This window comes from Megalops cyprinoides, chromosome 24 (assembly GCF_013368585.1).
Source record: "Megalops cyprinoides isolate fMegCyp1 chromosome 24, fMegCyp1.pri, whole genome shotgun sequence".
Lineage (NCBI taxonomy): Eukaryota > Metazoa > Chordata > Actinopteri > Elopiformes > Megalopidae > Megalops > Megalops cyprinoides.
In genome coordinates this window covers 17872438-17900188 of record NC_050606.1, presented here as the reverse complement: position 1 = coordinate 17900188, position 27751 = coordinate 17872438, and the positions used below count along the sequence as shown (strand labels likewise).

Genomic DNA, 27751 nt, shown 5'->3' with positions numbered 1-27751 from the left:
ACACATGCGTACACACACACACACACACACACACACACACACACACACACACACACACACACACACACACAAATTTCACCTCAGCACACAGAATACTGAAACCTTCATCCAGAGAAGTAGCCTAAAATATAAGGTTTCACATAGTTAATACACAAAGTATTTTAGGGGATGGGATGTCCCTATTTGCATTTGCCCCGATAGAGGTGGTGACAGGCACTTAGACACACTCACTACATGGGTCTGCTTGGACATCTTGGTGCCAGCATCACCTCTTTCACTGTAGTACCTGATACGGTGTCATAACCTAACATAAGCCATAACTAACACATGGATTTATTCGTAAAATAAAAGAAAAAAAAAAGATTTCTTCTGTGCTTTGTTGTGAATACACTTCAACTGAACTAATAAAATAAAAGGTCTTTCATTTATTAGCTTTTAATTAGACTGAAGTTTTGTCATATGCCCTTGTTAGTTGAGGATCCACACAGCACAGGTACCTGGTAACTTACTCACTTACAAAACAACAGTGATGAACACATCACAACACAAAAGAATGCCTTTCACGTGACACTATACCCCATAAAATGACTAGGATGTCAAAGATGGACCGATCAAGGCAACAAGCTAAATATCTGTAATTCAGGAGGTAATTCACATTATACACTGAGAATTATCTATTGTGAATTTTCACAGGATTATATATGAAAATAACCGTTACTGAGTGACAAAAACCACTGTGCGTGGTTTATTGAAATTAGAGAGTATCTTTCTTCATATCTTCCTTTGTAATCTGTGTCTGGAGTCCCTCTGTGTTGGTGTATGTAGTGGTCAGCAGCTGAAACCCCTTTTACTGTAACACAATGCTGCAGAGCTCACACACATATCCCACCCCATCTTCTGTAACATAATATGTTCAATTTAGAGGCGAGAAATGTTAATTTAGGCCCCCTCTACATATAGCCATGCCAGCATGTGTAATGTGAGATCTTGGCACTGCGCTCAACACTTCCCATGGGACAGTTACATACTGATATGTTTGTATTTAATTATGGCCCTGCCCAAGTCTTGCCCTATAACCCACGCGTGCTCAAGTTACAGTGCAATGTTTTTGGTTGCGGATATTATGAAGTTATTCGTACAGATCAAAAACAGCATTCAGCACAAAGACAGCAGCCTAAATTATTCTGTGCTGTTTTTTTCTAATTCACACTGAGAGTTATAAATTAAATACGAGATAGCAAAACATTTCAAAAAGAAACACAGGACCAAGGTACACAAAACATTTCAGAAATATTGGGCAAGCTTGCTTTGGAATAGTGCTTTTCCAGTTTGTGAGGCCCAGACTGTTTAACTTGGCCTCATTTTGATATGAGTCATTTTAATGGCAGACCAACTTCTGCATGTGTTTTGACTCACCTACAAGAGAATAAGTACTTAGTACGTGTGAGTACCTTGGTGTTTTTTATGCTTAGAGAGTTTTTGTGCTAATACTGTACAGATGTCTCCCAAGGTTAGTAAACTAATATGTGCCACAGTGGTAACACAAAGGAATATGTTATAGAAGATTCTCGGGTTGCAGCACTGTGGTATTAGCCTTTAGCTTACAGATTTGTAAATCTAGCTATCTGAAATGATAGCTGATGAGCAATGAAACTGATAAGCAAAATATAAGCTTCATCAATTGCCTAGGATAGAGGGTCTACTGAGAAAACATGTAATTAACTAACTGAACCTGAGCTGAACAGCCATTCCTGTTATTCCCAACTTCAATCTTGGGAAGCTGAAGCTACACCCACATTGACACCTGAAACTGGAGCCAAACTGGAGTGGATCATAAACACTGTGGAAATAACAGACACATAGATAACACATGAGACATGTATGAAAACATAGAAGTTAAAGGTAACATAGCTAGTTGAGTCAGACTGTTACGTTCTTCCCTGGGCGCCTGGATGTGTGACTTAATATCCCAGAGCAAGCATTCTACCTTCTCATTGGTGGCAATTGAGTCACAGGTCAGACCCTGTTGAAAATGGTTGACAACCACCAAGAACTACCACAATGAGAATAAATACTCTGGAAACACTTGGCACTGAACTTTGAAAGTTTAACGATGGGAAAAGGCAACGAGAAAAGGCTTATCAGCCCATCTAGGCTTATCATTCCGCCTACAGTTTAGAATGTGCATAGCACTGTGTCAAGCCCTGTCTTGAACGCTCCAAGAGCCGGTACAGACAGTACAAATCTTGAACATCAGAACGCAGTAACCAAGTGAGTGTGCTGCTTGTTAACCTGAGGCAGATTATGACCAGCCTACTGCAGAATCACAATCACATTATACAGTGCCACCCACTATGTTCTGTGATTGTTAGTCATGACTAATTTTTAACGTGATGTTTTTGTTGATTTTGGCATGACTTTACGCTGCATTTCAGCGTTGCTTTAATTCTCTTTCATCTTATAAATAGTCTGCCTAAAATTAAAAACTGTAGAATTGGAGGAGGTGGTTTTGACTTGGCGATATTCAGAAAATGTTGCTGTGACTTCACCCTTCCCATCAGAACTGCAAGTTCTATCTGGTTCAATACTGAAAACAGGTCTGGCCATGAACGCGGTCTTTGTAGTAAAGGGTGACAACAAGTGGCTAGAGCCACCTAGTGGACACATTGTGATATACACCCCACACAGCTGCACAGCTTGGATTTGACTAGAAGAGCAGTTCTGCGGAAACAAATGCCCCCTTGATTCACCCTCAAGATTCAGTGGGAAGGGCCTGTTTTATGCAGGTAGGCAGACAGGCATACAAAACCAAATTCATACTCTGGGATCAACAGAGTTAGTATGACGGTTGTATGACAGCCTGGATAATTCATACATTTAATAATTATGATAATAATTAATGTAATACAATGTTATTGTTATAAAATAAATAAAATAGTTATTAATTGTACACTTGGGTTGCCCATGCCCACTTTTTGCTACTATACTGTTCTTAGCCCTGTTTATTGTAAGAGCTACCAATCATGTGTGCAAGTGGAGCTTTTCCCAAATATCATTAATTTGTGTTTGTTCTACTTGTCCCTTAGATATCTTTTTTTTCTTCAGACGGAGGCAAAAAGGAAAGGAGGACAACCAAGAAAAAGATGAAAAAGGACGAGGATGAAGGTAACATGAAACAGCTCAGAGTAACCTGGTTTTATTTTTTCATATATTCTCTAACTTTTCAAGCATTTCTTTGCAAAAAGAATTTTTGTGATCGGTAGTTCTGTCTGCCTCAGTGTCTGCTGAGATGCTGAGTATGTTTCCAGTGAATAAACAAATTACATTCAGAAAACAGTATTGAACTGTGTGATATATTCATAAATTAATAACTCTCTGGTACATCTGACGGCAAGTTACCCCAATATCTGCCATTTGTGCCAAAATCTTCCAGTTTATTGAACGGGATAAAAAAATCATCTAATACAATCTATAGCACAACTGGTGAGGAATAGTACCAGAGAGGACATTTCCAAAAAGTAGCTTCTTTTGCTGTAAAGGTATGGTGCATACCTCTACTGACACTTCAATCTGAAAAAGGGTCTGCTGCATCATACCGTGCTATGTGATGAACAACCAAGCTAAAGAGGCATTCTTTGGACTGGTACTTGGACTGTGTTCAAATACAGGCTGAACAAACATAATGGACTGCAGGCCAAAATCAGGGAAGTTGTGTCAGAGAGTAAAGTCACACATTATCACGCACATAAACCTAGTCTGGCTCTACTACTGCGTGCACCTCACTTAGATGAATAAATTATTATTTTTCAAAATATTTTTGTCAAAACTGCTGAAGGCCTGTTAACCCTTTTCCAATAAAATCGCAAAATACAGGTTTCATGGTAACTGGTTCTTGTGAGCCAGTGCTTAGCTTGAACTGCATCCACAAGATGAAATCTTTATTCATGGCTAATCCGAACAATAAACCTACCAGGAAGGATCAAGTGCCTGACAGACAACCCAGGAGTCTGGGGCCCTGACTCTCTGACAATGGCTGCGGGTTTTCACAAGAGGCTAATCAAAGCCTCCAGTGTCTGCCTATTGATGCTTTTCTTAGAAGAATTCAATGAGACAGACGCTGTATCTTTCTGCGCTGAGAGATGATAGCCTCTCTGCAAGTCAAGTGCCATTCTTTTAATGACTTTTATGAGAGATAGGAGCAGAAATGTATAAAGCAAAGTGCATCACATGCATAATCCTTGTCATTGGAAGCCAAAACGGAAAAAATACAACAATGCATCTTTAACAACAGTGCAATTTACAACAATGCATCTTAAATACATGTTTGTTACTAAGACTTTCATGACCTGTAAATCATTGGCCTCATTGATAGAAAGAAATTTTCTCATTTTTGGAAAAACTCTGATGAAACAGCGATTCAAACAGTACAAAAAACACTTTGATTTTGTAAAACCGTAATTACATCTCCTAGGGATGTTCTCTATGCCAGTTTCATTGGAAACTTGCTATGCATTGTTAATAGTTATTTTCACCTTTCCACCACACCTGTCTAAAGAAGCCAACAATGTAATTAGGCACAATGCAATGTGGATAGGTCTACCTAGCATCCTCTGTGCTTTTAGCCACTGCAGGTACGAGTATGTAAAGGATGGCTTTCTTCTCCGAACAACGTTTTTTTTTTTTTTAATAAAACACATTTATTAGCATTCGTTGTAATGTTGTGACAATAAGCCTGAACAAAACCGTAACGTTTTCTTGTGAATATTATGCTGTTTTTGTAGCAACTGCATATCAGCTTTAACTTCTCGTTAAAATTTAAGTTAGCATTAAAATACTTTTGCAGCACAAGGTCACTCAGTTTGCTTTGCTGCTACAGTTTGATACTTGAGGAACGACGGGGGATCCAACGGATAAAGTCGGTGCATCAGCCTCGTTCTCGGGCAGCTGGTGGATCAGATACAGGCCAAAGGTGACCTGTGGGGAAGGCAAAGACAGCAATATGACCGTGAATAGTTTTATAGTTGTATTGCAGCGATTATGATGACAAATTATTATTAGCATCATATTAGCATTTTTATAATATTTGTTTAATATTAGGATGATTGCGAGCACTATTAACCCAATTCATCTACACTATTAGCATATTAGGCACATGTTATTATGAACATTATGGACATATTAGCATGACCATTATCATAATAATGGTCAAGCTAATATACTGTACACATTATTATTTGAATTATTCCATATAAGTATAATTTCTTATACATTAGCATAAATATCATTTTTAGCATTAGTGTATTAATGATTGTTAGCATTAGTATTACATTTTACTTAATGTTATTATTAATTGGTCATCTTGATTGTCAGCTATGATTTACTTGCAATAAGTGCTTGGACATCAGTTCCTCAACATGCTTCAGGTCTGAATGTGCTACCTCTCAGTTTAGCTCAGCATGTATGTCCACACTACAGCATGTCTGCATTACAGTCTCTACTCCCTTAAACAGATGCTTCACTACGCCAACGTGTTTAAATTCTTCATATCGCACCAAGCTGAGCCTGAATATTGATCGGTTGAAGACGGAAAAGTGGTAGACCCTGACATTTCTGTAGTGAGGCTAAGAGACAGATACAGGAGGCAGACTTTGGAAAAGTCTACCGCTTTCTGGTTAGCCTAGCAATGATAAATGTGTTGAATTCAACGATTCCACTAATATTATCAGATGAGGAAAAATTAAGCATGTGTAAATCATAATCATCATTGGCATAAATAATAATAAATAAATAAAACGTAGCAGTTTTGGCACGTTACCCATGCAACATATAATTGTTACAATTGTTAAGAAACCATTTCTTGCGGCTGACCTTCCCATTTCGACAGGCAGAGAGAGACTGCAGGGGCTGCTGACTCCTGGCTCCTGTCGACTGATCGACTCCAATCATCTGACACCTCCCACACGGCCCTGCCACCTGAAACGCCAGGGAACACCAGGGAGGGTCAGCAAACACACCGGGTTTCCCATCCTCTGAGGGCCTTCTTTACAGCAGCCACTTCAGAAACCCGACGGATTATCTCACCTTGAAGGGGGTGTCGCCAATTATTATGTTCGTCCAATCATCCTCCTCGAAGGGCTCCTTCCCCCAGATGACCAGGTTGGCTCGAAAACGGTCGATGAGTTGCTGTTCATCGGAATGCTGGTGGCTGTCAGAACCCTGTCTGTCTCCAACAAACATCATACCAACCCCAAATTAGACAGGAACGGTAAAGTCTGTCCATTTGTATAGATCCCAATACATAAACACAAATAATTGGAAGATAATGCAGGAAATTAAAACCTTTTATAAGTGTATATAAGTGATATTGTGCCATGCACACTGTAAAAGCACAAGACAGATTCTTGTATGCCAAAGCTGCAATTGGGTTGTTTGGTGGAGTGTGAAAACCAATAAAAAACATTTGAACAGGACGTAAAGAACACAGATGCATATTTCCACACAGAAATGGATCTTTTAACACCAAAGTCAGTGGAGCATCACTTTAAAGGTTTAGACATTGATTATGTTTTGTACCTTTGGTTTATGTGTTCCAGCAGGAGCTTGATGCTGGCCTTGTTGATCATCAAGTACTGGGCTTCATTCACCAGAGACAGGGAAACTGATGACTCTCCTGGAACTGACAAGAAATCAGGTTGCCCCTCAGGACACTAGATGGAGACCACACCACATTAATTCAACCAAAGTAATCCACTGACAACATATGGAAAAGAAAAGTTATTTTTACACATAACTATTGCTAATGCAGCAGGGAAAATACAGAGACACATTTACTGTACTTTCTTTTGTGAAAACAAAAGAATACACAGATATATTTGCTCTGTATCACTCATTTTTATTGTCATAGCTCCAAAGACACTGTCAGTACTCCGGCCCCCTAGCTGTTGTTTTGGTGTTCTCCCCATCTGTCATTGTGGTCCATGTGCTTTTGTTTATTGTTTTTCCTTGTGTTCCAGCCCTGCCCCGCTCTCCGCCCTGTCCCCGCCCACCTGATTACCTGATCACCTCATCAGCCCAGCCCTATGCGTGAGGGACGCCATGGTGCGTGAAGCGCATGGGCGTGCTTCCCGAAGGGGAGGGCAGTGTGACGGAGTGCCGTCACTATGGTTGAGTATGCGCTCTGACTGCCATACCAACGAGCCTGGCTCTTTGGCGTCGCGGTCAAAGTCGCATGTTTGGTACCCTGTAGACCCGGGTTCAAGGCCGGGCGGGGTGACTGCTCGCGCCCTTCGCTACAGTCCTGTTGCCAATTTGTTGCAGTGTTTCGTGTCTGTTTCGGTCCCACTGTGGTTTTTGCCTTGTAGTTTTCCTGTATGGACCCTGCCTGTGCCTTGACTTCATTCCTGCCTGCCGTCTTACCCCGATTGCCTGATTTGCCTGCCTATCTGGTTTCGACCCTGCCTGTTCCAGTTTTTGATCCTGGTTTGCTTTCGGACTGCCTGCCTGGTTTTGACCCTGCCTGTTCTGTCAGCCGTGATATTGTCCAGCGATTCTTAATAAAGCCGCCTGGAACCTGAAGCTCTCGTGGTCTGCGTCTGAGTCCGTGCCTGAGCCCCGACAGACATGTTGGGAATTCCACTTTTTTTCAATAAAGTTTATTAAAGTTTGATAATAGATCACAAATTATTTTAAATTGACAGGATTGTTGGACATTCTCTCTCAAATCAACAAACATGGGGGGGAAAACTCTAAGTTGGTGAATTAAGTTGGCCAGACTGACAGAGGCTAACACTAGTATATATTATTACTAATTTATGACACAGTGCAATGAATGCAGATATTGTTGGGTCAGCAAAGTTGTTTTCACATCAATATAATCACTTGTTTTTAATGTTCTTTCCTTCCAGCCAAGCCAAGGGGTGATTCATTAGCCTGTTATACAGACACTTGGAAATCCCACTCATCTTGCTTTCCAGCTTTAACATTTTTTTCTAATGTGATGTTCTTGTTCCTCATTTTACATTCCTATTTCTCATTTAACACTGCCTTGCCATGAATAATCACTTGCCACTCCCTCTTGTGCCAGATGCTGAGGGCCCCTGGTGGTGAATGTTGTAAATACACCTCATTATCCCCGCCCAGCCACTTCTCTCACAAATGTGGCGTAGTGCTTGTGCTACAATCGCACAGACGAATCCTGGTCAGAATAATTAATTAGCAAAAATGATATATTTGCATGATTCATCACTTGAATAGATAATGGACTCCGATTGATTAAACACCGGTTGAACAATAAAAAAGCATTTCCGGGAAAGTGTAACGACGGACTGCACTGTATCTTTGAGAGAGGCGGTATACGTGCAGACCTTTTCCCCGGCTTTTCTTCATGTCTCTGGTGAAATTGGGACTCTGCCTTATCAGGCGGCAAGGTTTCCCCAGGAACTCGGAGAGCCAAGTGGCCACTCTCTCACCGCAGTCCAATGTCTGCACTCTTCAGAGAGGGAGAAAGTGAAACTGCCATTAATAAATATAAATAAATATCATACTTTAATTAGTCAATCAACCTAACAAAACCAAGTGAAAATGAAATGAACAAGAGCCAGAACAACAACAAACCACACTACAATTTAATGCAGTAATATCTGCAAAGTAAAATAAATTAGATAATGCTAAACTTTTTTACATTTAAGAATAAAAATGATCATATATGATATGCACAATAGTGTATAATGTGTAAATGTCTACAACCATACAACCTTCGTTCAATAAAAGCCACCCCCGCGCCCCTTAAATAACTGAACACCAATTATATAATGAACACAATTATAAGAAATGCAAATTTCGTGATCCACAGCCCCACCCTACCTAACCTTTGAAACCATTCTGAAATGCAGGGAAGACCCTCATAAAAATGTCCAAAACAAATCTGTTTGTAGTTTGGGTAGGTACTTTTTCTTGTTACCTACCATCTTATGTCACCATACATTTGAGCATGTACAATGTAACCTTTGTTACAAACAGTGTGTAGTTATTGGTTTACATTTATAACCTTTGTTACACAGAAGCATTTCCAAGGTTACAGTGAACTCACCTGTCCCCACACACCTTGCTCTGACACACCTGCACAGTCAGGTCCTTCTCACTGCTGCCTTCCAGAGGCACAAATACAGGATCCATTCCTAAAAAAGAAGGAAGTTGTTCTTGTGGGGTAAACTGCGTAGTCATTTGGTTTCAAAATGGTTTGGATTCAAAATGGTACTAAATTGTCAAGTAAACACCCTACAGATCAAGCCTGCCACATGTGTTTAACAAATCGAATCAATTCTAAAATAAGGTGAGATTATCTGTTCTAACCGTTATACATGTTGGAGATTGTATAGAACTAACACATTGATGACCAGTCTTTCTAAATTCCTAACAGATCATAAAATGAGTTTCAAAACTTATCCTGGTAGAACCTGTTTCATCTGAGCTCTTAACATGTAAGAGCATTGTCTTGTCTTGTTGTTTTACATATTGGTCTCACCTTTAATGAGTTACTATGAAACATCATGTCCACCATCAGGAAATCAAACTTGAATGAAACAATGGAACTGAGGGGCTCCTTAGTAGGTGAATTAGCATGGTTGTTGTCATGTGTACGGAACAAGCCTGATATCTGGGCCCAAAACCATTTGTGTCATTCACCGACAATGACTAGGAGACCACAGCAGCAGAGGAAATTGACTTTGTCCAACTGGGGATAGGGGCAGGTAGGTCGAGCATAAAGGGGGTTAGCAAAAAAAGCATCACAGGCTAGAAAACAGCAAATCCGAAATCTGGGAGTTTTCATTCGTGAAACCCGCTGAACTCATTATCCGACCTGTTACCATGGTAGCGAGGGTCTGACCTGGAGCCTGCAAGCTCAGCTCTTTTGTGGCCAAATGGATTTGCGGACGGATCAGGCACAAGCGCGGCTCCTGCTTCTGGCTCAGGCAAACGCCATTCATGTTCACCACCATCCAGAGCCTGTCATACAGCAGCCCCAGAGGCCCCAGGGGCCAGCTGCTCACCTGCAAAAGGAAAACGGCACAATGACCGAACCCATGCTCCCACATCACATAAACCCACAGCACCAGACAAAAGTTTGGACACAGCTGATTAAGATAATGGGAAAGATGCATTCAAAGACATTTTGATCTAAAGACTTATGCTTAAATGCTTGAATTTTTTTTAAAAATATATTTTTTGGCTACTTTGAAGAGTCTAAAACATGAGATAGTTTTGATTTGTTTAACACTTCTTTGGTCACTGCATAATTCCACTTGTGTTATTTCATAGTTTTCATGTCTTTACTTTTGTTTTAAAATGTGGAAAATAGTAAAAAAATAAAGAATGAAAGTTGTGTCCAAACGTTTGACTGGTACTGTACCTGTACCATCCCTGTTTTGTCACAGTAAAAGTGCACATGGAAATCTCCACAACAAAACAAAAATTGTTAGCAACTCTACTTTCCTTGGGTGGATGACTTGACACTGATCCTCTTTCAAAGCTCAACACAGGCCTTATTGTACTTCCACAGAGAATTTATTCATCTCTTCTAAATCAATACTTCAGTAAAGCAGCATGTGGGGAGCTGTGTCACACTGTAGAATAAGTGAAGAGCTGCAGTGTTCCTGTCTGAAAGTCCCTCATTCCCAGCCCTTGTTTGCTCTTGCTTTCACTTAAAACTTTGCAATTCAGGTACAATCATTAACTGGATGGGAGATAGGCTTTCTTGCTACTGTCTAATCAGTCATGTATTAATAAGAACCTCAAAAAGAGGTTAAGAGTTAGTGTTGGTTCTTTTGGCATAGACTTTACTATACAATGACAGCATTAATAACGGCAGACACAAACCTCCAAGGCTGCACATGACTTTATGGGATATAGGAAGATGTTAGCCAGAGTTCCAGGTCTTCCCACGATCCTCTTCCCAGGTGTGACAGCAGGTACTCCATGTGAGGTGACCTTAGTAGCTGGGGACAAATCCCCTTCCTCCTCTCTCCTTTCACAGTTAGGTTGACCATTGGGTAAATGGGGGAGGGGCTGCTGGGTGTTGAAAGGGATGGTGGATCTCAGCCGCTCTATGTTTTCCTTGCCTACTTTGACTGGCCCCTGAACAAAGCAGTCCACAACGAACTTCAGAAAGTTCTGACAGTCGCTGAACGTGGACATGTAGCCGAAAGATACGCGAACGGATCCCGTGGGACGCCCCTCAATCAGATCCACATTGTCTCCGCATACATGACCGGCCTGTGGAAAGGGGAGAAAAATGACACACCATTTTGCATCAACTCGGAAATTAAAATAAAAATCAAATATTTTCCAGTCAAAAGAAACAACGACCCCCTTCTCTCCACCTCCAAGCCCCAGAACGCGCCAATAATTTCAAATTCAGTTCATGAAATAGAGAACACATATTTCAGCAAGGTTTCTTTCTGAGATGATTGATTATCATTGATTGAACTGATCATTGAGACTGATACTGGAAAATAAATAAAATGATGACTATACCCAGTCCTACTGTTCACTCTACCATTTTCTAAAACTGTCTCACCTCAAGGTTACTCTTCACCTCTTGGTTGCTGATACCCAGGTACAACTGGCAGGCACCTGTATTGCAGAAGCAACCAGTACGCACCTGGATATTAAATAGACTGGCAAGTTTGTCCACCTAGATGGAAGAACAAAAAATATATACAGTACCATCATAATTTATGGACACCATTGATTAAATAGGAACAAAAAAATATGATATCAATCCTCAATCTTAATAGCATTGCAGGGAGCACATTCTTCTTGTTCACAAATAATACATTTAAATTCCAGAAACTTGAAATATTTATTCACACCTTTAAGAAATCTATCAGCTAAAAGTCAGCAAACACCACCATTTCGTTTTTTGTAAGTTCAGTGGAAGCGTCTGAAACTACACAGAGCATCCAAAGACTTCCTGGCTCTAGGGAGCGTAACACACTGAAAAGATTCATCCATAACATGCATTATCAAGATTAATGTCACAGAGCTCCCCCAAAACAGCAGGCAAATAACACTGACCTCCACAATTGGGGAGAAATTTAAGGCTAAGTGGAAAATGTTAATCAAAAGGTAACAACTGTAAACCCCCATAATAAACCAGCCTCTTCAGGATACAAGGCACCAAAAAGTACCATTCGAAGTTATTAGCATAATGTTGGATCATGGACAGATTGCAAGGCTGAGGAAAAGCAAGACAACCTCCAAAAAGAGGCTGGGAAAACAACATCGGAATGGAAAATTAAAGCATGAATAAGTACACTCACAGTAACCCCGTTCTGCTTTTTAAAGAACTGTCAAGAAAACAGTGGCGTCTCTGCAATTTTTGCATAGCCCCCTGTCAGCATACCTGAGAATAGCCCACAAAGCTTCCTTGGCTGTCCAGCAGGTTGAAGTTGAGGATGGCACCCTGTGTATCGGGGTCGTCATACTCTGTGCTGGCATAGATCTGAGCCACTGGTCGCCCGTTGCTGTGACGAAGGCTGGATAGCAGCATGTAGGTGTAACGCGCCAGGCCAAAGGTGTGTAGCTGGATCCGATCCATGCCCCCTAAGGAAGACATGAGCACACAGCAAAGCCATCGCCCCTTACAAGCTGTCACTTTAACAAACTTAATTGTAAGGCTGTTAGTTTGTTTCAAAGGTTGGCCTGTATGTCATTGAGCAAACCTGAGCCACTTCAGTAAATATAATGCTGTATAAATGCAAATTGGTTACATGAAATGCGAGCTGTGAATCCCTCTGTGACAGGTATTTTGTAAAGAACACTATTTTAACTGATGGATAAAGGGACACAATGTAAGCTCTAGCTTTCATCCCTTGATAAGGTCATCTGGAAAGCAAGTAATAATAAAATAATAACAGCTGCTTTACTCTGGATCTATATTAGCAACCTAGCTACTGTTGAATCACCAACTATTTAAAGCCATATTTTATGCAGTGTCAAATCTTACTGTTCAACAACTTTCTCTTGCTGTATTGAGATGAACTTACTGTACAACTGGTGATTCCAAACAGGGTTGTATAAGGGGAACTAAAGCATTATAAAAGAACTATAACTAATTATTATATTTCACAAATGTTGAAATGGGTTTGTATCATTATATAGTTATGCTTTACTTACTTACTTATGATTTTGAGAAATAAACCAAATGTATAATTGAATGACATTGCCTTCTTCCAGCATTTTGACAATGGATTGCTTATTAGAGGGTTCTTCTGGGCACTGTGAAACCTTAAGGACGGATTCACTAAGAGCTGAAGGCCACATGATCCCCACACTGATTCCAGCAGAAATGAAATGGCAGCTATAACTTTACCGTTATCAATGCAACCTTGGTAAAAAGAGCATATTTTATTGCAACAATTCTTTTTTTTTTAAAGGCTGAATTCTGCTTCGAAAATGAAAGTTCCTCTTTCAAATGTCAAATCTGCAATCTCTAATCAGTGTTTTAGTGATCAGAAAAAAACGGCCCATCTTCTGATACACACATCAAATTGGGGAAGCCATTTACACCAGCATTTAAGTGGATTTTGTCCTGCCGTTTCCCCCTCTTGCATCAGAATCAGAATCAGAACTTTATTCGCCAAGTACAAATGCATAAGGAATTTCTCTTGGTGCAAGTGTCAGCACTGAAAACAAAATACAGACAGAACTATACAATACAAAACAATACAATAGAATACAATACCGCATGCACTTACCAGTGAGCTTCTGTAAGGTCTCAAAGCAATGGTGTAGGGCAATGATGTCCAGAAAAGAGATAGTGCCATCCTCAAACCTACAGGGCATGACAAATAAAGAATGTGCCTGGAGCTGTCTGTGTTCCACATTCAGTCCATATCCAACTGAAGATAGCAGGTTCAGAAGGAAACTTTTTCATTGAGTCAAACCTCAGCGTTATTTACATTATTTTTGTAGGAAATGCCTAAAAAAGCCCAACTCCTAGAGTTGTATAAGCCAGCTATGGGGTGTGCCCTGTCAACCTGTACCTAGGTGAACGGTGGCATGGTAATCAGTGATATTACTATTAATCAACCAGTGGTAAGATAATGATAAGTTTGATTAAGATAGATAGATGATTAAGGTAATGACGATGGTGATGAGAGTATTTCATTACCTGCCTGAGGCGGCTGGCCTCGGCACATAATAGTCGTCTCCAGCAAGGTACGCTGCCGCTGTTCCTCCACCAAAGTACGCTTTCCTAAGAATCTCTGCAGCACTATTGCGGACAAGTAGAGCCCCTAATCCAGTAGGGAAGCCAAACATCTTGTAGAACGATATGGGTACAAAATCAGCTGGGTGTTCCTGGAGGTCCAAATGCGAGCAGCTTACAAAAGAGGCCGCATCCAGCAAGACAAACCATGATCCCTCTCTTTTACATGAGGGGTACAGCTGCCTGGACTGAATGCCCTTGATGTAATGCAAGGGATATTTTCTTCCTGAGAAATTGCTCTGGGCTGGGTAGCTGAAGAGGTGTGGCACCTCGCACCCTTCATCTACTGTCTGTGAACTTTTTTTTGCTCTTGCTTCCACCTCCTCTGGCACAACGGGCAGGACCACAGCTCCTGATGCGGACGCTACCGCTCGGATGCCCACTACGGAGGTGTGGTTGTCAGTCAGGTAGCAAAACTGACTTCCCAGCTCTTTGGCAGCGGGTGCCTTCCAGGGGAAGCTCTCGGCCACGAGTTTCAGCGCAGCAGTGGAGCCGGAGGTAAAGATCACTGTGTACTCCTCTGGGCTGGTGTTGAAGTGCTGCAATACCCTGCAGAGACACAAACAAAGTTAAAGGCATGAGTGAATAACCAAAGAATGTGTGGGGCTGAACAAGACATACTACTCCTCGGAGCTAAAATGCAACAATCAGCTAAACTGATGCCTTCATTAAACTTTATTCTCTCTGCCAAACTACATCAGTCCAACTTGTGAATCCAGGCATAAAGATTTTAAACAAAAATGGCACGACTGGGTTATTTTATTTTCATTGCTGTTTCTGTCCACAGTTTTTATAGGATGTGTTCCAAGCCTGAGACTATTCTGGTATAGCTCATAATGATTAATCCAACAGTGGATGAGATTTGCCAGAATTTACATTCAGGCACAACGAATTGTTTTCCAAAATTTTCATATCTTCAAATATTCATACTGGACTAAACAAACCCATTTGGTTCAGTAAAAAGGGCTGAACCCCGCCTGACATTACAGACACCAAGCTTTGGTCTTTGTTGTCAGACTTCAATGCATCTGACCATCCTGTACACACAGATGAAACAGTAGGCTCTGCATGCGATCAAGCTGGTTGCCTATTGGCTGAGTGTACAAAACTACAGGAAACTTTATGTACAAATGCATCCATTTTCAAACATCTAAATAAGGTCAAATCAAAGCCAGGCAACTGAGGGGCAGCCAGGTTAAAGAGGTCTGAAATTAGGGCATTACAGACTGCTCATATGTCTGGGACACTCCAAACAACAGCAACAAATTAATCTTCATCTCTAATTAAGATTAAGTTTGTAGGAGGCTAAGACTGGGAAAGAGAGAGATAAGCACAGTTCAGGTAATACATTGCTGTATTTGGGTCAGTAAATTCAGATGAACACAAGATAGATAGATATATATTAATACAGATTTACTGTCAGGTAATCTTAATTTGGTCATTTTTTTGAAAATGGGAACTTTAAAAATTGGAAAATTACAAGTATCACTGATCCACTATTCCTTTCAGCCTATAAAAAGGCCAGCCTTTCCCATTTACGAAGTCCCTGTATCCATCACTCAGAAGCAATGTAGGGCTATGGGTGGCATCCATGTTCTCTATGATCTGAGGAATGCATTCCAATGCATTGCATTGCAATGGATCCATTCAAATCTCTCCGCAATTGGGCATGGTTCTTCCACAGTATTTACTTTATTTAACTGGCTGATCACTGAGTCAACCATGACTCCACAGACCTTGCATTCAAATTCCTTCAGTACATTGATGGGACCAAACTGGTGTGCGACACAATTTGTACAGGACAGCAGAAACATGCTTGACAAGTAGCAGGGGCGTAAGCACTGTAATATCGCAAAGTTTTTTAGCCGTCTCAGTCATTTCACATTCAAATTGTTGAATGAGGTTTGTGACATACTGAGGTTCTCTTTCTGCCCTGTATTTGTAAATTCCACCCTTACAACCCTCTCCTACCAATCCTGGCTGTGCACCTCCATCCACTGCCTATATGTGCTCTGGTGTGACACTTACAGTATCCCACCCAGAGTCATGGGACAACCCATCTGACTGCAGGAAAATGGGTGTGACCATGAGTGTGACTCCTTGTCGTTTGAGGAGAACCACATCGGAACATTGCAATGGCCAGAACAGAGCAGGCATTAAGTCGGGCGAACACACTATTAACTTCTTGGAGTACATTCACAACTATCTATGTTCTATGACTTTTGGAGGGATAATTTATCTACCCATGGCTGGGAGGCTAGTAAACCGTGAAGAATATACCGAAGAGTCTGGAGATCTGCTGTGGTATACAATTCCAGCTTTGAAGTTCTGAGTGGGTAGAAAAACACACAATGGTTTATATGTTACCTGTAACGAGCGCGTTCCACTGTGTCATGGGTCAGCCGGCTGCTGGGATTGTTGCTGTGTGGGTTGCCTGTAAGATCATAACATTTTGGGGTAGACCCATAAAGGGTAAATACTGACTGGTGATTGCCTCTTAATTAGTAACTGAAAAGTACAGATTCAATATACTTAATATTCAATATACTTAACATATACCCTATCAATCTATACTAATGTATTTATGTAAGTATTTTATATACAAAACTCACCATAGATATTACTGCACATATCCTGGAGGAATCCCTTAATCAGTGACTCTGGATACAGTGTTGTTCCAGCATGATCCAGATAAGTAATTCCTGTGAGAAAGGAAATGAAAGTATTTCACTTTATGATAGTGAAGGCAGATAACAGAAAATATACTGAAGTTTTAAAAATGTTACAAATTCTGGTTCCAATTTTGAATTTCAAAAGAACCAAAACACAGATTGATTTATTATTCATTTACTTTACTCATCCACAAATACATTCTCCATAACTTATTGCATGCATAATTACACATTATTCTGTCATCAAAAGTATTAGCAAAGAATATGCCAATATATGCATACGTATTCTTAAGGCCATTAAATGTATAACAAAGCCTTATATAAATGTATGTATGTATGTATGTATGTATGTATGTATGTATGTATGTACAGTATGTCTGCATGCATGCATATACATATTTGAAGAATAACAGGGGTATAAAAACTGGAACAAGAATCCTGGCAATAGTCTTCTAAACAGAATGAACATAGTACCCTCTGTTTTGCACCTGTAAAAGCTTTGAATTCTGCACAAATACACTTTTATAGTAACCACTTTTAGTAATATTAACAAACGGTCAATTCAAGTGTCACATGGACTAAGGTGCATGTGACACCCCTCAAAAGAAAAAAAAAAAGAGTCAAACTCCGCCTAGGCAAAGTGGGCTGTCCTGTCCGTTTCCGTCTGACCTACGTAGTATTTAAACATTGTTCTGTTATTGGATATAAGCGTGGAATATGCATATATATCACAAATTCAACCTGAGAATCCACAAACCGAGAAAGGAGTTCAGAGTTAATGGCCCGACTCCGCCAACTATTCACTGGTCACCATAGCCTTTGCACGACATTCCTGCTTAGTTTGAGGGAGTTCACTTTTCCTCGCATTCCTCAATCTCCCTTTGGGCATTGGACAGTCACCGTTATGTCTATAGCACCCGATGCCTCCTCGAGCCTTCGAGCAACAAAAAGCCCAAAACCTTGTCGTTAACTTACTTTACTGGCATGAAAAAATCGCGTTGTTTTCTGCATATTGTGCAATCATATCACTATAGCTTGGCAAAATACCAAGGCTATAACTGAGGCACGATACTCATTCCATGTCTGTGAATGTCACTGCAACTATTATAACAGGTATCTATTTAACTATAGACTACCTTTAATCCTGGCGAAGTCCCCTTTTATCACATCCTCAATGTTACCGTCGTAACCGTAAAAATTCCATGCTGATCTGAAACTCTCAAAACTGCAAAGATGATTAAAATCCAGAGCGTGATCCCCCATATCACTTTGGGAAGTCTAGCGATTTCTTAAAAAAAAACCCACAAAGACATGTAACTACGTTCCTTCCGTGGTCCACATACAATGACGGCAAAGTGCAGAGTCCGTTGTTCAGTTCAGCGAAATAAGCTATTGACCAGGATTCTGCGCATTATACTACCGGAACTACGGCCGGTAATGTAACTAGTTTGAGGGAGTTCACTTATCTTCGCATTCTGTGCTGCCTACCAAGAACATTTTAATGATATTCTGCAGTGTGTTCGCTATTCTCATTGCTGCGCACTCAGCTTTTCCTCCGGTTGGGAGCTTTTTCAACCGCTAATCACAACAAACCATGGCATGTTCATAGAGGTACACGTCTGACATTGCATTAGTCGATAGCAGATGTAATCAGACAACGTAACTACGTAAGTACTGTCAATTTTTTTAAAAGTATAGGGTTGTTGTACACACATGCTCTGATAGAAGTCTCAAGCAGGCCTGGCAGGGACTTTCAAAGCCTTTTCCTTGTTTTAAAGAGTAATTTTGTTATGGGGGGAACTCTTCACTTCTAAGTGTGAAAACCAAGTTTGTGTGCTTTGTTTAGGGCAACTCGGGAGGGTAGGCGATAGGTGCCTCCACAAAGTCCATACAGGATAAAGACACAAAAGATCTGGGTCCTGGTTTAGCCTATGATTTATATCTCCTCCTCCTGCTGCTCCCATATCAGAATGAGAAAGGGTGAAATTAAATGAATGCAGGAGGCTGATAGGGGACATCATGTTCAGGGGTCAGATGCTGGCATGTGCCCTACCCCTTTGATCCCTTGCCAAGCTTACCCCATATTATCCTGCAACACAGTATGGTCTTAGTACGCCCAAACGAGTTCAAAGAATAGCAACTGCATGAATGGAAAAACAGGAGAGAAGCTGTATTTGATATTCCCCTTTCGCTTACATTCAGTTGTTTTTTAAGCAAGGTATCCCTTCAAGCATTTACATGATAGAAATGAATATCAACAGAGTGATGATCTTGAGCAAAATAAAAGCAAATGTGCACATTTTCTCCTGATCAAGACATTTATTAAATTACTATACAGTTACATTCTTTATAATTCCCAGATCTGGAACTATTACAGTGAACCAGTTTTCAAGGACAATTAAGTGATTCAAGTTCACACCATAGGAAAATCAAGTAAATGTCCTTCAATGTTTCATGTAGAACATTCAGTTGGTCTTAAAACTGCTGATATTTCATTTTTAAAGTGTGGTTAACTTTTTTTTCTGGAAAGTTGACTATGGCAGGGGCACATTTCCATCTTCTCATGGGGTATGTTACAATTAGCATAATATGTTTCACCTGAATGGCTGAGTGACAAGGAGAGTGCTGAAAAGAAAAACTGATGTTCCCACTAAAGATGCATTTGGACTGAAAAAAATGTTCCCAGGGTTGGTTAAATCAACACAAACATCTATCTGGAGCTTACTATTCATTAAAACATTTCTGGAAGAAGTCAATATATACTGTATTTAAAAATGAATGGGAAGTTTTTTGTTACACATTACTATGCTTCACTGAGCACAAGACCCTTACAAATGAATAGAGGCTTGGTGTGACCATTTCCCTTTGTTTTATTCTCTCATAGTACAAGCCTAGGTGGCTTTTATGACACATGGGTATGAAGAGCACAGAAAAGGAGTTTCTGATTGGTGGAAATGACTGAAATTAGCCCTGACATTTTAGTTCTTTTCCCATAAAAAGATATTCACATGTTATTGGTTTAGTTCTTTCTAACAGTGCAAAATGTATTGTCAGATGTAATGAATGGTTTATGTATAATATGCTTGAAAAAAATCACACTGAACCTTATGGTACATTAAATAAGTTTGCCTTGTACAGCAAAACTATATTTCAAGTTAGTACCTTCATTATAGCAAGTCATTATAGCAAGTTTCTATTCATTTTCAGACAATCACTTCAAAGCTACAGTGCATAAAACTCCTTCCTTATGGGCTGTTTGGTTTTAGTGTTTGTAAAATATCTCAGTAGTATAAAACAATTCCCAACAAACGTCTCCAGTTTCAGCTACTGACCCCTGAAATTAACTACAGGTAGAAGTGTATTAATACTGTGAATTATAACAAGCACAGTTTGTTCAGGGCAGTGTCTCTGTTGTGGTATTGTAACATTAATCCAAAAAAGGCACGTGAACAGAAGGAACTGATTCAGTCAACATTTTGATCTGCCAGCCAATCACAATACACACATCTCAGCTCTGGTGGTGTACTGACCAGGCCCTGACCAGTGCTCCAGCTATAATTCCAGCTTTATTTGTGGGTAAGGTTATCAATCGGGGAGTTCCAGGCAAGAGCTCCACTAGTCAGTTGAGCCCCTCTTCGGTTCAGAGTTTGGCTTTGGCCTGGAAAAAGCGCACAACGGCGTTCAGGCATTCCTCTGACTGCAAGCGCTCTTCCACCTGCACACATTCACGGTCGTTCACGGCATAGAGCGTTTCCCGCTCCCCGTCCCTAATCAGCTGCTTGGACACCATCAGTGACTGAGGGACAGACATTTGGACAGATCAGGCATGACAGACAGGTGGACAGACAAATGGAGATTAATATTAAGATGTTACATTACATTATTGTCATTTGACAGACACTCTTATCCTGACTTACACAGGTTACAATCTTTTACATGTCATCCATTTATATAGCTGGATATTTACGGAGGCAATTTCAGGTTAAGTACTTTGCCAAAGGGTACAACAGTTGTACCCCAGCAGGGAGTCAAACCAGCAACCTTTTGGTTTCTAGCCCTGCTCCTTACCACTAACACCACACTGCCCAAAACCAGGGTGCCCTTGCCACACCACTCTCAGCACCCTACCACTCATCCAGCATCTGCAAGCTCCTCAAATGATAGCAGTGGAGTACCACCTATCCTCTAATTAGTGCCCACTTCACTGTAGTGCACTGTGGGATTTGTGAAAAACTGTCACCTTGGCGTGTGTATCAGAGGACTGTTCTCCAGTTGTTATGAGGAGATGAACCTTTAATAGTACAACTGATGATCACAAAAACATTTGCTGACAAAAATGCTATGCATTTGTCCTGATAGAATTAAGCCTTGCAATATTAATATTGTTAGAATAACACTTTGAAATTATGACCACTTACCGTTTGCCATTAGCCTTGCCTCCCACATTCCTTCCAGCCTCATCCTCTGTATTTCATTTCACATTAAACAACTCTCCACCCAGAATCCCCTGCACTGTCACAATAGGCAGTGAGAGAGAGGGACACCTACGTTCTTGGGCAGCTTGGTGTAGGCCTTCAGCCTTGTCCACACCTCCGTCTGAAAGCTGTTCTCAGGGAAGACCTCCGTCACCAGGCCCAGTTGACACGCCTCAGTGGCCGTCAGCTTCTTACAGAAGAGCAGCATCTCTTTAGCCTACGAGACAAAGAGAGAGACAGACACAGAGAGGCAATTACAGATGCTTTCATCAACATCAACAGAGAAATGACAAGACAGTGAGAGAGGAGTGAAAGAGAAAGATATTCACAATAATATAGCAACAGTTGGGCTTTAAAGAAACACAAACATGAAAAAAAGATATCTTTTATCAAGAGAGATACCAAAGGTTTGTCGTCAGAAGTGTTGTAGACCCCATCCACACAAGATAACCTCCCTAATTTAGTCAATGTGTAGGATGGTGCCTGGAACTCACCTTGGTCACACCCATAATTTTGGGAAAGGTGTAGGAGGAGCAGGCCTCGGGGCACAGTCCCAGCTGGGTGAAGGGAGTGTGAAAAGTTGCCTATGAAGATGGAAGGGGGACCAAACCAGGAGGTGGAATACAGTGAGACAACAGCACAGGTAATGATGCACCCTTAGACCTTCGGCATCGTGTAGTGGAATTAACAAATTCATGCCCCATGGATTTTCACGATGAACTGTGCTACAATTCATACCTGGCAGAGCATATGATAGCAGGCACCTCAGAGGTCCTTGAGTGGCATAGCCACTGATACAAACGAACAGAAACTGTACTGCTTAAAGGCACTTGGAGCAGGTCCATGAGACAATAAAGCCCAGGAAGCGTTTGCTTGGCTATACCAAAGCTTGTATATCCATTTAAGAGCCACCAAACGTCTTGTGAAACCTACTAAATAGCCTCCCTGGAGCTGAGTTTCAAACACTTGGACTTATATCCCTAGAAGCAAAAATTAATCTCAAAGTCATATTAGGCACTTATATTATAATTAGAATTAGAATTATAATCCTTTCACAGGACAGCCTTAGGGTGTTCTTGCAGTCACAAGTATGTAAGGCAGAGTGCTCACAGTCCTTTAAGTTGTGGTGTGGACAGAAAAGCCCAGTACAACGTAAACCCACACTGGAGAACCATACCCTCTCACTGGCGTAGACCAAATCGAAAAGACCGAGCAGGGTGACAGACACTCCAACAGCCGGCCCATTGACAACAGCAACCAGAGGCTTGGGGAAGTCGATGAAGGCCCTCACGAAGCCCCTGCACAGAGAATTACGGGTACACTGATCAACAGCTCAACAGGTTCCTCCTATTCCATGATATCAATAACTGACAAACGCCAGCAGCTGCCTTCTTACACCTGTCAACCATTACCTGAACACATCATTTGTAGCTCTAGCTTTCTCCTTGATCCCACCCTTTGATGGTTCGGTAAGGTTGGCCAAGTCATTGCCGCTGCTGTAGTAATCGCCACTTCCTTGGTGTGCAGACCAACAAAAAATAATAGAAAACACAGGGGAAGACCAGCACTTGTGTGTGTGTGTGTGTGTGTGTGTGTGTGTGTGGTCCTCTTAGTGGGACACTGGGTCTGGGGGCTGTACCATTGAAAGTGTCTATAGACCACTGCTTGACCCTATTAAAATAAATAACCCATAAATGCAAAATTAAAGATGGGAAGGGACTGCTGTGTGTCCTGAGAAGTTTCCATGACAATATGTAAATGTAAAATATGAAGCCAAAGATGAAACCTACACTTTAAAGCGTTTCTCAAATTGAAAAACCTTTCAGACAGATGCATACAATAAATGTTACTCTTTTCACCAAGGCACATTTAGCACTTTTTATATTAGCACACTTGCGAGCATATATTACGTTCTTCTTATTACTATTATGTGTGCTTCCTGTGAGAGCTGAGTGTCTTCTGCCAGGTCATTTTGTACTCTTTGTTTCTACCTGCATGTATAAAAGTTAAACACAAATATAAGCACTCTGTGTACTCTGCTGAAATGCTAAAGATGTGTCTTTCCTGATCGGAGCTCTGTGGCCTTGACTGGTTTCTGGCCTGTGTGGGTCTAAGGAAGCACACAGGCCATGTCTGGTCAGCAATAGATATAGTTTCACCTGGCTCAAGTTTAAAAGAATGTTTTTAGGGAGTTTTCTGTTTTTGATTAACTGCTACATGAATGTTTCGAAACACAATTATAACTCTTCTTCCTGAATACTGCCTAGAAATGACTTATGAGTCAATTGAGAGTTGCACGCCTTATCATCGCATAAAAAGTGTGATGTACTCTAATGAAAGCTGGAATAGCTCTGACTTCTCTGTGCGAGTCGTTGGATGACCTGTCCCCTGAGAGCTTTCAGAATAAACACGGAATTGTCTCATTGCACTCTGACTCCATCTCATCACTGAAGTTTCTTTCTAGAAGGTGAGATTCCAAGACACTCCCTACTCAAAATAACCCCTAATTACTTTTATTCTTTGACTGTGTGGCACTTTGAGATGGAACAATTCAGACAGACAGAAGGCAACAGCACCCTCTTTACCTGTAATCACGGTGATGACAGAGTCGTCTTGGCTTGCAAGCTCCAATGCCTTGACAACCTCATGGTACATCTGGAATAGAGAGGCAGAAACAGCAGTTTTTTGGTGTGTGCAGGTGTAGGGATCAAATGTAAAAGCAGATATTTTGGCTGTACAAATCCAATGCCATATGTACTGCTAATGAGCCACAATGATCTGGCAAACCTCCCAAATGGGTGCTGTGAATTCCAGGAATGGATTACTGCAGTATGACAGGTTACGTGGTTCATTTTAAACCACCTCATCTTAAAGCGAAATATCACTGACAGAATAATGCTATTTTTTTTAATAACTTATTTGTCTCATGTGTTATACTATACCCTGCATATATGTCTACAATATGGTTTAATGCAGGGGCTGCAATAGTAATAACAATAACTGTAATCACCATAAACATACCGATAATAAATGGTCTTTCATTCAAGTTTCTGCTAGTACCAACAGTGAGGGTGACTCCCCAACCAACGAACTACCAGTCAGCACCACAGCACTCACAAAGCTGTGGTGGATGGTTCAGCAGCTAGTCAGAAAACTTGTGGCTAGGGAGGGCTTCTCACCTCTCCTGTGAAGGCATTTTTCCTGTGCGGGCGGTTGAGGCAGATGGTGGTGATGTTGTCCTGTGTGGTGAACAGCAGTGTCTGGAAGGGAAACTGAGCACTCCCAGAAGGCTTTGCAGCAGCATGGGCGGGTCCTGCAGCAGCTACTGGGGCCATGATGAGGTCCTGCTGTGTTGCTTCCTCCTAAGAAAAACAATCCACATTGCAGAGCTTCGAACTTTAATTACCATTATAATGACATTGAATTAGAAGGAAAAAAATGAGAACAAGAACATATTCATTCAATCAAGCCACCTACAGCATTCTTACTCATCTCCAACATTCCAAAAGGCTTACAGTTTTAGCATATGGACAAGACTGCTTTTGGGGCCAAAACAACATTGTTGTGGCGGTCAGAAGGCAGTACATATCAGTCAGCTAACAGTACATATCAGTACTTTAAATACATTCTTGTGGACATTAGTTAAGTCTTGAAAGTAGAGAGTACCACCTTCTGTTACGCTCACGACATACAAAGAACCAACCCAGTGGTGCAGTACTGCCTCTAATCCTGTAACATCCTCCCCTGGGACTTTGAATCTGACATGCTGACAAAATGTGACACTATGTGCAGAACGCAGGGTATCACAAAGGTCCCTATGCAGCCCAATTTTTCAAGGAGAGGAGGGTGCAGAGTAGGGTAAGGAGAAAAGGACAGGGGAGATGGAAGGAGAGACAAGGAGGTAAAAGAGATAAAATACAGGGGATATTAGCAATTTAAGGATGCTGAGGACATAATGTAACCACCTGTTCCACCATGCTAGGCTTGCATTGCTAATCTCAGTATACACAGATATATTTTTAAAAAGTTGAGTTTGTAATGCTTTGTTTTCCACTCTATATTGTCATCTATATTGTCAGACCACATGTCCAGTCGGCTACAGTCTTTTGCAGCATTTCCCAGCATACCAATTTTCCAGCCAAATCTTGAAACATTAACAGTGCCATTCATAAATAAATCACTGTGGCCATCACGGGTCTGGACCTCTTAGTGATTACGTTATGTCTACTGCACTGTGGCACATGGAGGTAGCAGTTGAGTCTCCAGCAGTTCTGCTCGCCAACAGCCTCCACTCCACTGCATGCCAAAGTGGTGACTGCCGTAGGATATGTCTACATTGTAGCATTTCTAGCCCGTGATTGAGCTACTCTCCTCCACCTTCCTCACCAACCCACACCACAACACCAACTTTTCTTTACAACGTTATCAAAACACTACCATCTGAATTTATAAAATCAACGATCCCTAAAATATAGATATGTTCTCAATCGCCCCAAATTCCTGGCCAACTACTTATAATTAATGCCTAGTTAAAGGTTTTGAGAGGGCAATTTCGAGGTTTTCTACACTAAACTCTAAAAGGGGTCTTCTTTATGTAATACGACAGCAGGCAAAAAAAAAAATCGTTGAAAAAAAAAAAAAAAAAAAAAAACAGTGCTCTCACATTTGTTTAAACATACGCCTGCTTAGAACTCCCTACTTATGAGAAGTTTACAGCTCAACAATTCAGTTTACCCCCGCTGAACTACAAAATGTAGCTGGCATTGGTTATAATAAACATATCAGCAAACTAGTTACACCATGCTCGCAGCCCGACATCACCGTGTTTGACAGATTAGCTACGCGTTCAGTTTGCTGTGTGACACTACAGTCTAAAGTCCCTCTAATTTGCCAGTTTATTTGCTTCTTACCGTCTGCACCTGGAAGGACCGTCACTTGCTGGTAACATTAACAGTGCTCCGTAAATCACAAAGTCGCATGCAACTGACTCATGCAATCTCACCTGTTACAGCGGACAACTCGGACAACAAAAAGGACGTTCTAGCTAGCCAGCTAGCTAGCTGAAGTTCGTTCACAATTCTTCTGCAAAGCGAAGCAGGGAAGGGAAAAACAACAACCGTTACGATAGCCAGTTACATTCAGGACTTGCTCTTACACAGTGACCAGTTTGATTCTCCAGCTGACTCTTTACTTGCTGCCAGTCCAAACTCCAGACACCTTCAACCCAGCCCCAACGGGTCGGGACAGAAATGAGTTTGTGTCGTGAATAGGAAAGGTACGTGTCTAGACAGTGATCCTATTGGTCGGTTTTCCTGTCACTTCCCTACCGTTCCTGTCAGCTTTCTCAACGCACCAGTGACACATGCATATTGCCTAGATGACTGACCGGCAATTTCGAAACACAAAGCTGGTTGTATCAGTTTAGTTTATTGGTGTAAAACATGACTCACAATTTACAGAATTTACCTCATGAAGTCGTGGCCAGCTAATGGGGACCAGACCACAACAGGAAGTGGTCAGTGTAATCCATGCCAGAGGATTACCAGAATACAGATTGCAGGGATGTGAACAAACATATTTACATTGCTATTGAGATTAAAATACAACATGCACAACGCTTAACCAGAAAGAATATTCAATGTGTAGGTCTACATTTTTTCTATTACATGTTTTTACTGACGGATGAATAAATATGGAAAGCACTGCATTGTATATTGAGATAGATAGGTCATTATCAAAACAGGTCAATAACATATATTCTGATGCTGCTTTATGTTATACATTTTAGTACTTAGCCCACAACATGAGTGTATAGCATACTTTTTTAGAATCGACTGCTAACTAACTCATAAGTGAGAAAAACAACCAGCATACAGTAGGTCCTCGGGAGAATGGTTAGGAAAAGGCAGGGGTAAATTAAGGTATCGTCACAAATCTAATGCGTTCCTCATCATAACCAGCTGTTTCTTGTCTCTTACCGCTTCCACACGCGTCTAATCAAACGGACACGCCCATCAATATGTAAACTTTATAGTAACTTTATATTAACTACAGGACGTCACTGACGTATGACGTATTTTCTAGGGAAATACAAAAACATTTTACTTATTTCTTACTACTTGAAATTTGTAACGCCAAGGATTGTGAGTTTTATAAATCATTAAATAATTTCAAAAATTCTTTAATCTCACAAATTACCACCAGAGACATTCTATATAGAAAAACTCGATTACCATCATCACCGGCCAATCGCGCCGTAATTGGTTAATATTATAATGGACACCATAGCCTATTACAAGCATTATTCCGCCCACCGCTTCAACAAACGTTTGCCG

At 40.9% G+C, this 27751-nt stretch overlaps 2 protein-coding genes across 2 annotated transcripts; both read right to left on the bottom strand.

Annotated features, from left to right (window-relative positions):
- Window positions 1-4854: 4854 nt before the first annotated feature.
- On the bottom strand, window positions 4855-18273 carry mocos (molybdenum cofactor sulfurase). The gene is made up of 15 exons (XM_036519584.1): window positions 18078-18273; window positions 16882-16971; window positions 16637-16703; window positions 14174-14818; window positions 13758-13834; window positions 12404-12603; window positions 11576-11692; window positions 10876-11271; window positions 9887-10049; window positions 9089-9176; window positions 8364-8488; window positions 6574-6676; window positions 6082-6220; window positions 5869-5973; window positions 4855-4974 (listed from the first exon to the last, which is right to left on the bottom strand). The coding sequence occupies exons 1-15, from the start codon at window positions 18202-18204 to the stop codon at window positions 4855-4857; spliced, it is 2562 nt and encodes an 853-aa protein (XP_036375477.1). The 5' UTR covers window positions 18205-18273.
- A 1212-nt stretch (window positions 18274-19485) lies between these two features.
- LOC118771170 (enoyl-CoA delta isomerase 2-like) lies at window positions 19486-26565 on the bottom strand. The gene is made up of 8 exons (XM_036519074.1): window positions 26419-26565; window positions 24596-24778; window positions 24002-24071; window positions 22829-22931; window positions 22594-22714; window positions 21911-22000; window positions 21490-21633; window positions 19486-20737 (listed from the first exon to the last, which is right to left on the bottom strand). The coding sequence occupies exons 2-8, from the start codon at window positions 24749-24751 to the stop codon at window positions 20582-20584; spliced, it is 840 nt and encodes a 279-aa protein (XP_036374967.1). The 5' UTR covers window positions 24752-24778; window positions 26419-26565; the 3' UTR covers window positions 19486-20581.
- Window positions 26566-27751: the final 1186 nt, after the last annotated feature.